The sequence below is a fragment of the Mastigoproctus giganteus genome, chromosome 8, assembly GCF_048544385.1.
Source record: "Mastigoproctus giganteus isolate SK-2022 chromosome 8, ASM4854438v1, whole genome shotgun sequence".
Classification (NCBI taxonomy): Eukaryota; Metazoa; Arthropoda; class Arachnida; order Uropygi; family Thelyphonidae; genus Mastigoproctus; species Mastigoproctus giganteus.
This window is the reverse complement of record NC_143582.1, coordinates 116,963,697-116,976,544: the sequence shown is the minus strand read 5'-3', so window position 1 is coordinate 116,976,544 and position 12,848 is coordinate 116,963,697. Positions and strand designations below refer to the sequence as shown.

Below are 12,848 nucleotides of genomic sequence, written 5' to 3'. Positions count from 1 at the left end.
CGCATGTGCTAGGGCCGGCGGATAAAAATAGCAGCGAAATCATTTAGTTTTATAGGACCTCATCAGTAATAGCAGTGATCCACCAACTTTGACGTTTGCATAATAGAATTTGCTTTACGGGTGATATAATCGAATGTGACAGAGTTGGCAAATAAGAAAACAAGAAGTGCGTCTCATTATAATTTTTTCATAATTAACCAATGTCGCGAAAGGCAGCGAATGCGAAAAGACAAATAAACTCTATTAAGTTCAAAGAATATTTGATAGAAAGTATCAGCTCGCAAAATCAATCAACGTGAGCATGCGCGCATGACTTACAGGTTACCTGCTTGCTGCGATGTGCACTTCTCCCTCGGTTTCCAGCGCAGCACTGAGACGTGTGGAGACCTTTGCCAGTACTCTGTTTGCGTGAACTATATCCCGACACAATTGATACTCTTCGCTTTCCTTGGTAACATTATGATACGCTAACTGTTCTACTGATTTGTGAAGGTCCCAGTTTAGCCTCGGCGTAACCATTCTGCTCCAGTGTAATCTTCTGACGATACAATAAACGGCTACATCATATTGTGGCATGTGTTCCGTCGGTTGGGTGACTGTAATGTCAGGATTTCTGACGGTTGCGTTTTTACCTATGGGTGACCTACACGGTAAGGTTCTGATTAATATTAATTATATGTTTTTTGCACGTTATCCTTCTAAACTTTTCAGATAGAGTTCTTACGTCATTGAATGTACTTCAGAAGCGTGAATATCGAATCTCCTAACTTTATTCTCTTTAACAGTTCTGGAATGTCTGGAGAACTATATTTAGCATTATGAATTTAATAAAATTTACTTAAATGTGATCTAGAAGTGGATAACGAATACCTTATTTATTAGTTAATGTCATGATTGAAATGACCTTAATTATAATAATAGTATGGGGTTGAAAAATTATTATTTTATAAAAAAAAAAAATATATAATTTCAACAATATTAAAATATTACCAACCTTTGTAGAAAACAAATACGCGTTTATTTATGATTATTATGAACCTGCATTTCAAATATTTATTCCAAAGTCATTTGTTATAGTATTGTGTTACTATATTTGCGTATACGTTTATATGGTGGTTTGGGGGGGGGGGGAATTCATGTTGAAGGTTGCATTCCTGGAACGTGTTTGACGCAGTACTATGCTAATATTTTCAATTTGAATGAAAGAAATTTTCTCAGTGCATTCTGCTTTATCTTCCCTGAAGTAAAAATATGATATTTTCTAAGATCCCCAGTAGTAATAGTTAACAAACATCGCAAGATATTCGATTGACTGCATTTTCTAGTAGTTGCGTACTTTAAAATTTGCATTTTGTGTCGCGAGCATGTACAACATATTTATGTAATTTGGCTCGGCGAGTAAAGTGCACTACTCGAACTTTGCTCGTTGCACATTAGGCAAACCTTTCGAGAACTCCTACCATAATCTTTGATGTATTAACGATTGAGCTGTTAATAAATTATTTCTCCGAATATACAGCGTACGTGCGGATTCTGCGTGAATTAACGGAATTGTATAATTTCTGCCGCAGTGTTTGAAAGCGGAAAAGTTACTTTGAATTAGTGAGCGCTTACATTTTTTAATATTGAAGTGTTGTGGTAATATAATTAAACTGTGCATTTATTTATTATTGAGCATCCACGCTTAAAGCTTAATTCAAATATAATTAAGTCACCAATATCGAAATAATCGGTTTTTAGGGTTAATATCACTATTGGTAGATAATAATGACAGTATTAAAGATTATCTACCACTGCAGTAAACCGATGAAAATATTTCGCGACTTCTGTGAGTTAGGAAGAGTCGTGAGAGAAAAAATAGATTATTTGAATATGTAATTGACTGTTTATTAACTTATAGTTTTCTAATTTCACTCTAGTTGATTAAATATTTGTCTTGTGAAATTGATGGTATTAATCTGTACAAATTACTTTAATTTCAGATATTTGCATAAAAATAAATTATGCTTTTTTTTTTTTTCACCATCGTACAGAACAGAAATATTAAACAATGTGTGTTTTAAAATAGTCGATCGGTTGAGACGAGGGTCGCCAGGTAAAAGATTGTGCGCAACTTGTCTGGAGAATCAGTAAATGTTAACAGGTCATTTAGAATCACGGAAGGGATAGAAAATTATTAAGTTCCTATAAACTGGCCAAGTAATTTGTAGCGATTGCTTTAAATCCAGAAAAAAAAGTGATATTCCAAGAAACTATTTTGCTTTTAGATAGCTGCATGCCTCTTAAGCTATTCACGCAATATGTCCTTAAATTATCCGCGCACACCTCCGGGACTTCGGAAACATGAACTGTATCCGCCATCATCCATTAGCTTGGTGGGAATATTGAGCTTAGCGATTTCCAACGGGGAATCATCTTAGGATGCCATATTAGCAATCTGTTCGTGCCATTGCAGCAAAATTACAATACCCTAGATTAACGGTGGGTGACGTAATCGCCAAATCAAAACGTCATGCTACTACAGCACCATGGCATTCTAATAGACGGCAGAAATTGAAGGAAAGTGCTAAGGCGATTCTCAGTCCTCATCGAATTACTATTAATCAGGAGTTCATGGGGGGGGAACAGTAGCTGATAATAGCACAACGGTGATTCTTAGGGAATTGAATCGGATATTACGGAAGAGCTGAGGAACACAAACCAAACATCACAGCACGAAAGCCCTCCCACGTAGCACAGTTGGTATAATCAGCGTCCTCCCTACACCGTGTGGAAAGACCCGAATTCGAATCTCGTCAATGACGAGAGGAATTTTTATGGGTCTTTTTGACAACGTAGCTGAGGTAGCATGGCTTTTCGTCCAACCAACGGCGAATCGATCACAAAACACACGCAGTTTAAAGACATTATATACGGCGCAATATGGCCTAAGTTGCTGATGCGCCTAAAACCCTACAGCAACCAAACACAGCACGAAATGCATAGTTTAAATTTGTCTGGTGCATAACCCATCCCAATCATGATGCATGGTTTTTCGATCAATGGACGTGTTTGTCTGGCGAATGCCGGCAGAAGACGCTAGAATATGTCGTTCTAATTACGAAGTTTGGCAGGTCACGGTTTTGAGTACGTTTTGGCTGTCACGATTTTGAGTAGTTTCCCGTGGTTTAGGCTTTCGCCATTGATCATGGTTCCTGGAACGATGAATGCCATGCTTTCAATTCGCATGAAAATATTTTCGACACTTACACCCTTCCTACATTATGCTAGCAGTAAGGGAAGGGTCTTTCTCAGAATGGCAATGCAGTATGTCATACTGAGCCTAGTAATTTGGTTGGAAGCAGTTTGGTTTGATTTCCACGTGTTTAAGGAGAATGGACCAAAACTGTTCCTTTTTGTAATAAAAAAAAATGGTCAGGAGTGTACCAAGGAGGGTAGTTCGCAGTTGCCTGGCACAATAATTGTGTAATTAAGGCTACAGACCAAGCCGTTATTAAATTTATCAAAAAAAGGTCTTTGATATACCGTATGTCCAGTTACCTTTGGGAATATAGCGTGTGCGTATGTTTTTGCGCAACACACATTTAAGACTTGATCTAATTTAGCACAATTATTAAAACAGACCTGGCGATTATTTTTAAAAATTCATTTCATACGAATTAATGAACGACTGCTATTTGAAAGATGATGGTGCAACTGGACTTTTTCTTCCTATTGCTAGCATTATAATAAAGTATTAAATTATTTCATTGTATATACTGCTTGAAGGACATCATGTGGAATGACAAAATATGTTGTTAAAGGGGAAGCGCTTTAACCGCATGAAAAAAAAGAAAGTGCATTGTTTTACTGTTGTCACGAATATACATTTCCCTACACCTAATATATTAATGTGCTAATGTAAAGGCTACACATCTGGATCACCTCCATGATCCCGTCTTCAGATCAAAATACAGGAGGTTAACTTAGCTACAGCTAACCCAATGCCAACTGGGAAGAAGAAAACTGTTCGTTTTAGACTTCGCACGTGCAGACCATGGCTAACAGTATTTCAATTCAACGTCTGAAATAACAGTAACTTCACAGTTGATTACGTAATAAATACTTAACAGAGTTCACCGTATTATTCATCATTTTTCTGTTAATCTCATCCCTGAACTGAATAAATAAATAATGCACGCAAAATGTGAATGAAAGAAGAGTTCATAACGATTTGACAACTGCCGACTGCCTGCCACTTCTGTTTAATTGAACATTGACTAACTCTGGTAACGTTGCCTGACATAGTATTGTCAGCGTAATATAATTCCCGGCAGTCCTTGTATTAAATCGCACAAGAAGGTACTACTCTGTACCGAAACTAGTGTTGAATTACTTCGCTTTATCTGTCCAGCATATTTTAATTCTAGCTTTTATACCACCTGCAATCTTGTCACTAACGTACATATAAATATAGGTTGTGGCCCGCTAGCAGCTTTAGAGTTAACATGTAACCCTTGTAGAAAAGGTGGCCGTTACTTCGGTACACTGTACAGAAAATGTTAACATCACGTACTTAAACGTACGTGCGTGAAATAACCGCTCCACTCAATATGGCCGATTTCTGTCGTATCAGATGCTTATCACATATTAAAATGAACATATCTGGAACACGTAACTATGATTGCATTTCTTCAGTAAGGAATTTCGAAACTGTTTATAATCTTTCTGTGTTTCTTTTATAACCTTTTTTTCTGTATTGTTATTTATAAGAAGGAAAAACTTACTACAGGTCATAGTTTTTTTTTTTTTTTTTTCCCCTGATATCCCATTTTATTTCCTGAAATCGAAAGTTTATTTGCTAATAAATATCCAGTGGTAATTTTAGGCAAATCAGGAATTAAATAAATTTTCTGTTTATACTCCGGCACGACAACCAAGTCAGTAGAGTTTACAATAAATCGTCAGTACAAATATTTATCGTATTTAGTAGTCACGGGCTTGAACCCCGGTCTACTCAAGGAACGCGTGCTATGCACTCTCGTTCCTGACCACTCGGCTACGTCAAGCCATTAGACTTTGGAAGGATTTGATCTCAAACTCCGCATATTTTTAGCATAGCATGGGCTGTTTATTTTTGTGCGCTGTTGATGTACATAACGGTTATTTATTTTGCTTCACCCCCATACAATTTAAACGAGACTTACTTAAAGTCAGGACGTTGCATAGCGTAGAATGTCAAGAATCTTTTTTGTTGCTCAGTTCGACTACTTGCTTTGTTAGCTTCGAACTTTATCTTTTTAAATAAGAACATAATGGTTATTCAGCTCTATATATTTACCCATAATTATGAAAATATTGTGTCGTTACTTAAGTTGCCTAACTACGTGCTAATATATTATCATAATTCAGTTTAATTTTCATAACTTAAAAGAAGAAGAATATTTATTGTATACATAAGCACACAACTCCTTTCACAGCTACAAGGCAGGGTTTTTTATATTGTGCTGTACATTCTGACTTTTATCAAAGTGGATAAATTTTTACGTGGTACATCTCCCTATAAAAATTTAAATGGCCAGCTTTGGCAGTAGGGTATAAAAATATTTGGTGACAGTGTATTTTACTTGTTTTGTGCGGGTCACTGATAGCTCCACCTACACAAAAATTGAATAGTGGTGTTTTGCCCTTGTTATTCGTTATTTTGTGTTTTCGCCAAGGCAGTTAGGATCATGAGGCTTTAGTATATTGTACGGTCAGTTTGTCCGTTTATTGGATAAAACCCCAGTCGGAAAAGAAACACCACCTCAACAACGCGAGGAATTTGTATGGTGATTTTCCCAATGTGGTTAACGTTGTTGGTCCTCGGGCGAGGGTTTCGGGGCTTTCTCTCCCAGGAAACTCAGGCCATTTTCCGTCCAGAAAACAAAATTCAGCCGAGAAACACAATTACAAACACAATATACTGATGCCTTAGTTCAGGGGTGTCCAACTTTTTTTTTTTTTGTTTTCCGAGGGGCAAAAACTGAAAAGCTGCTGAAAGTCGAGGGCCGCAAGAACAGTTCCTTATCATCAGTTGCGTAATTTTCGAAATAAAATTTAATTTTTGTTATCAACGTGTATAATTACACTTTAAATTTTTTACATTAACTTTTTATATTTTAGTGACGTAATAGTTTTAAATTAAGAGGTGCTTTTAACCCTTAGGGCTGCCTTCTTGGTTGCGGGCTGCACAATATGAAGTAGTGAGCTGCCTGCGGGCTACGGATTGGACACATCTCTTCTGAGTTGATTGGGCGCTTAACATACGCGGTCTGAAAGCACAGAAATCTTAATCATGCTAGCCGCGCGGTGAGTGTTTGCTTTCCTATACCCTACACAAGCAGCGTACGGTAGTCTCTCGCGGATAACACACTGGACAGCATTACTGCAGTCATATAAACATATGGAAAAGACCTGATCTAGATTCTTGTCACTGGCCGAAGTTGAGAAATACATTTTATTAAGGCGAATACATCTCTCTCTCTCTCTCTCTCTCTCTCTCTCTCTCTCTCTCTCTCTCTCTCTCTCTCTCTCTCACCCCCCTCCGAAGGCCTCTCCCCTCTGTTTTATTACCATGAAAGCCCGATTCCGTATTCATAAAAATATTATTTATATTTTAAGCAATATTCAACAAATCCAAACAATAAAAACTGTTAAAAATTGATAAATTAATAATCTGTAATGTTATATAATCAGGTTAAATTTTTTTTATAAATTTGATTCTTATTTAAAAATTCATCAAGCGTGTTTTTAATGGTTTCAGAATCACTGATCACAGAATCACAGTAATCAATACAAGAGACGATGTATTGATTACTGATGTCCTAAGGCTATTCAGATAACGTTGCATATCGCAGTTGGCTTGTATCCAAATGTCCAGCTAAATTTTTTGCCTACACCAAAGCTGGCAACAATTGTAAAGCAGTTATTAATCAGTCCAAACTAGATTTTGAACAGGCTAAGAGTGGAAAACTTGTTTCTTGTCCAAATTGTAGCAGAGCATTCTGGTCTCTTGCCAAAACTATTGGCCGCAACTTATGCTCATCGCTGTTCCCACCTCTGTCAGAACCAAATGGTTATATTGCCACTTCAGTACAAGATAAAGCTGACCTGTTAGCATCCTAATTTTCTTTCAATTCGTGTATTAATGATCTTGGTAAACCACCTGCCACCATTCCCAGTACGCTTTATTCAATGCCCAGTGTGGTCTTCCGTCTCAAGGATGTCAGAAGGATTTTGAACAATCTTTGATATTAAGAAAGCTCCAGGTCCTGATCTAATTTATCCACTCGTTCTCAAAACCTGTGCTCCTGAGTTTACTCCTCTGCCGTGTCGCATTTTTTCACTTTCTTATTCCAAAAGTGTTTTCCCTTCTGCTGGATTGGCTCATATCCAACCAGTTCCTAAAATGGGTGACAAATCCCTCTCATCCAATTATCGTCCCGTTGCACTTCTACTCTTTCCTAAAGTAATGGAGAAATCAATTAACCACCAATTCTTAAACGACCTAGAAACTTTCGTCTGATCAACGATCGCCAGTATGGATTTCATCACTGGTGATATTCTGGCCTATGTTACTCATCTATGGACGAATTAAATGGAAAAGTTGGAAACGCAAATAGTTACTCTTGACATCTCAAAGGCTTTTGATCGTGTTTGGCCTAAGGTCTTCAAAATAAGCTTCCGTCTTAAGATTTGCTAACTGTTTTTTTTGTAATTGGGTATCCAGTTTTCCCTCTGCTGCTCACTGCAGGTAATGGTAGATGGCTCTCTGTCTTCTAACTTCTCTACTAATGCTGATGTTTCCCAAGATTCGGTTTTTTCTCCCATTCTTTTCTTCTTCTATATTAATGACCTTCTTCCATTAACCAGAAATCCTACCCACAGTTTTGCTGATGATAGCATATTGCATTCCACCTAGTTTGAGAAACTTTTCATTGCACAAACAGCTTCAACTCGTCGAATATCCACTAATTCCTTAAATGCTGATCTCCAGGTAATTCTCCAATGCAGAAAAGGTAACTTAGTTGATTTCAATCCTTCTAAAACTCAGTTCTATCTTATATCTTGCAAAACGGGTTCTTCTGCTCCTGTGCCCATCTCCTATGACACTCTGATTTCTCGGCAAGACCATATTCGGATTGCCCTGACTTCTAATCTCTCTTGGCATAAGCACATTGCAAATATTACTTCCTCTGCATCTAAAAAACTGGATTTTGTCTTCTCTCTCGTAGTTACTTTTCTTCCAAATATCTGTTCACTCTTTACAAATCCGCCCTACCATGGAATATTGTTCCCACATCTGGGGCGGTGCCCCAAAAACCTCTCTCAGGCTTCCAGATTTCATACAAAAGAGGTCAGTTAGGCTAATTAATAACTCGTCTGTAACAGAGTCTCTCCACTCTGTCTCATACACCTTCTGTTTCTGCTGCATGCCTTTTCTATAAGTACTTTCATGGGCACTGTTCTTCAGAATTAGCTTCTATAATTCCCGATCTTTCTTCAAAACCAATCCGAACACGTTCCACAGCCAGTCAACATCCTTTTACTGTCCAACTTTTCAAACTTACAGCACCAGCTTTTCTTCTTTCTCATTTATTCATACAAGTTCCTTTTTCTGAAAAACCGTTCTAGAAAATTTCCATCTAAGAAATTCAAGTCTAATGTCAGCGAGTACCTTCTTTCATTTTCTCATCCTTCAATCCATGCACGGTACTACAAGTACTATAGGTTATAATGCTTGGGATTCTCATTAAAAAAAAAAAAAAAAAATCTTCTGAAAAGTGCTGGCAGCTGTTCTGTTTATTTCATATACTCTTTTTATGTGTCAGTTGTTTTCTTACATTTTCTGGCAGGCCTGGTCCTCATTATGTCGATAATTACAATATTACTTATTTTCCTCTTTGAGAAAACTTACGCGAAACAGTCAAAACGTTTGGAATATCCACTTACAGCTCCTTAAATTCTAATTTGCGAATCGGTACACATTGGTGAAAGATAACTTAACCTCACATCTAAAATCAGAAACCCTATCACTATAAAATCTAGTCTTGTATTGTTTCTTCCAAAGAAAGAATTTGTTTTACTTATGCTCAATTTCGAATAAAACTTTCGCCTCCGCTTACTTTGTGATCATTGTACTGTACTTATTCCGCCAGATCGCACTGGTTTGGAAAGATCTGAGTCGAATTCCACTGTACACTTGAATTCTTCAAAAGGCTTCTTTAAATGGGGCATTAATTAGTGGATCGCAAGCAGAGGGAGTAGAGTTCCTAAGTAATTCTGAATGTTTTCAGTGTGCATAGCATACAAATGGAATCATGAATACACACTTTTACAGGTATAGTGCGTTGGAACAGTGTGTTTTAGATACTAATACGCTGTGAAGCGAAAGACAACCAAACAACTCACTACTAAAAATTACCAATCTTCTCCGCTCGCAGAAACCTTATTTTCAAACTGTTCTTAGCTTAAATAAATCTCTTCCTCTGCACACCCAGAGAATATGACTTTTCTTTCGCTCCTTTCTGAATCCCTTTATTACTCGTAATCCCATTTAGAATCGTCTGGCTGGAATCCCATCCATGAAGCGAAGAATTTGTTGAACATTTTTTTTTTTATTTTTTTTATTATTATCATCAGAGATTACTTTTAGCTGAAAGTTCTGGTTGTTTTTTAGGGTTTTTTTCCCCATTTTTTTCTCCACGAAGGAGAGACCTGCTTTGGAACACACGAAATGTAAAGGACAACCTACTTGGCATCTCGTAATATGAGTTTCCTGTCTTGAATTCATAACAACGAAATTCGGTAAAGCGTAGAATATTGCCGCACATATAGGACTCTAAAAACCTCTCTAAAAATCTTTGACTGATTATAAGAGGGTGGTCATGTTAATCACCGTATTTCGCATAGCATAACACCGACTTTCAATATCTGCGTTTGTTACGGATGTGGAGTTTTCATATGAAATTCTGCCTCTTTCTTCTAACTTAGTAGGAATACGTGGTCAACTCGGCAGCATCCATTCACCAATGAAATCTAGCGTCACCAAAGAAACTAAACTTTCTATAAAGCAAAATTTGAATGCATATATCTTTAAAATTGCACAGCTACAAACCTATAAATAAACATTTGGTACATTATTGCACTTTTAAGCCAGTTTATCTTGTACAATATAAATTTCTCTACATTAATCGATTATTTATTTTCTAGTTCGGTATTCTGCAGACCTGATCTGTTTTTTCATGTAAATTAAAAAGTCGAAAAGAGTTTAAGTATATTTCTCGAAATGCTCATAAATATAATTCAAGTGAAATGCAGCATTTAGCTTGAATTATGCAATATAACGCATTTGTATTTCTATTATCTGGTTTGAATAATACAGCAGGGACTTTGCGTGATGCCCGTTACTAATCATTGCAAAGACAACACCATGCGGATTGGAGTCATCAGTTCCATTAAATCATTTCAGCCATCGTCTGTTTCTCGATTTTGCGAATCGATCCAAGAACTGGTACACGATAGATTCTCGAGGAGTTACCGATCGACTTTATATCAGTAACATTGCGTTTGCTGTTTGTGGCATAAAGATTAGCATTATTCGTGCAAATTTCGTTTAAAATATGGGTCACAGGTTATTTGCTGTATTTTAAATTTTATGCCCTCGATTAGTAATATATTATATTACTGAATGTGATGAACTGTGTGGAGTTATACTATTTAGTATGCAGAAAGTGAAAAATTACAGTTCATAGTTCTCTATTCCTTTTAACACTGCTAGTGCCGTGACCAAAAATTGAACTTCTGTTTTATTTCCTCATTTTGTCTCCACGTTAAACGGCAAAGAAAAATCCTGTGTTTTACTTTATTTTGCGCCCTAGGTACTACGTCATATTGCGTAAAGTCTGGAAAGATGAAAATATCTTATTTATTTCGTAAATGCGAAATTTTTACCTTTTTTTACATGAGAGGCTCCATCAATATGAACAGTGGTTTCACCTTCATGGAAAGTCTACAGATTGAATGTCAGCCCACCCCCCAACTCATACTCCTCCTCACGATGAATGCGAACCAAGTGAATTTTAAAAGACGTATCAGCATGAAGAAAGTAATAAGCCATTTTATTCCGCCAGAATAGATATCTTTCTTTCGCTACCAGAAAACGTAGAGATAGTACCTTAATGCAGTTTGGTTGTACGTATTTTCCTATCTTAGCCTATTTAGAAAAGGATATATAGTTATTTGTACTATATCCTCTTCTACGTAGGAGAGGATATAGTGTATTTGGTCTTCTCGTTGAGGATTATTATTAGGTGAGCCTCAATGGCATAGTTGTCGCGATATTTTCTAACGCATGCGGAGATATGGCTTATCTGCAGAGCATCTCATAATTACGCGGGGAGGAAGACACTACAACCTGTTTCACATCTCTCAGATGCTCGTGTGGGTTGAGATCTAGAGAGTTGGCATATCTGGAGAATTTCTAAGGAAGACAAGAAGAGGGAAATTGGTGGAGATACTGGATTCGAAACAAGGTTCTGGTATACCACAATTACTAGTCTTTGTTATGCAGTGTCAGGATACTCAACAACATATTCTCTAGCCCATGATTCCGCAACCGCCATCAGTACAGGCTGGTGGCGGAATAGTTGCACTGAATTATAGCCTCTCTCTACTCGTTATGTTGGCACAGTTCATTCTTCGCCGTTTTGGGGCGTAGTTATATCTCAATGATGGTTCAGTATACATTCAGAGTAACAAGCATATGAATGTTTAATCATATTAAGACAACCTTTTTATGTTGCAATCCATACTTTTATAACTGATGTATTGAAGCAGTTTTACAATGTATGAGGTGATGAGTTTACCAAAAGCTTAAGGGGGAAAAGGGAAGTTAATTTTAATCTTCAGCGGCAGTCAGAATAAGTGTATCAGTGTCTTTTTCCATATTAATAGAACATATGAATATCAGAAATTCATATCTTCATACAAGATGAAAATAATGTATCTTCACGAAAACAGTCTTATTCCATTTTAGACAATCTTCCTAACCAAATATATGCACAGGTGTCGGTATGCATCGACTAGGACCTTAGGAAACGTGAAACGGGTTTAATTCGGAGAAACGCTTTGAGCGTTATTTCATCGTTCCTTTCGAATTTCATATGTTTTCTGAAAAATCTGATTGTTCATGAATTCTGCATTAATTTGTAGTCGCACCAGTTATTGGCCTGTTAAAAATTTTCTCTGGCTTTGCATATTAATCTCTTTACAATGCAATTATTAATTTTTCACCCTATTTATACCAAGAGTATACACTGTGCTGCCACTTTTAGGTACACCTACCTAGTAACGTGCTGAGCCTCCTTTAGCCTTCAAAACACCCCGAATTCGTCTAGGCATGGATTGAACAAGATGCTGAAAACGTTGTGCAGGAATGGAGTACCATGCAGACATGAGTGTGTCACGCAGTTCCTTGAGATTCGACGGAGGTGTAGGCCTGCAGCGAACAGCCATTTCCAGCTCATCCCAAAGATGTTCAATAGGATTGAGATTCGTGGACTGAGCGGGCCACTGCAGCAAAGAAAAGTTGTCATGTTCCTGGAACCATTTCATTCGGGCTTTGTGCACCGGTGCATTATCCTGCTGGAAGTAACCATCTGACTGAGGATAAACTGTCAACATGAACGGATGCATTTGGTCAGCAACGATGTTTAGGTACAATGTGGCATTCAGACGTGAATCTATGGATATCAATGGACCCAACGTGTACAAGAAAACATTCCCCACACTATAACACTGCCCCCACCACCTTGCACAGTAGTCGT

General features: G+C 37.3%; 1 protein-coding gene across 3 annotated transcripts in view; it reads left to right on the top strand.

Annotated features, from left to right (window-relative positions):
* Positions 1-373: 373 nt before the first annotated feature.
* Positions 374-12,848, top strand: part of LOC150081781 (opioid-binding protein/cell adhesion molecule homolog) — a 718,769-nt gene continuing 706,294 nt past the window's right edge. For all 3 annotated transcript variants that reach the window (XM_090379651.1, XM_090379650.1, XM_090379652.1), the window contains exon 1: positions 374-650. In XM_090379651.1, the coding sequence (XP_090235777.1) occupies positions 575-650 (76 nt within the window). In that variant the 5' untranslated portion in view covers positions 374-574. The remainder of the gene's footprint in view (positions 651-12,848) is intronic.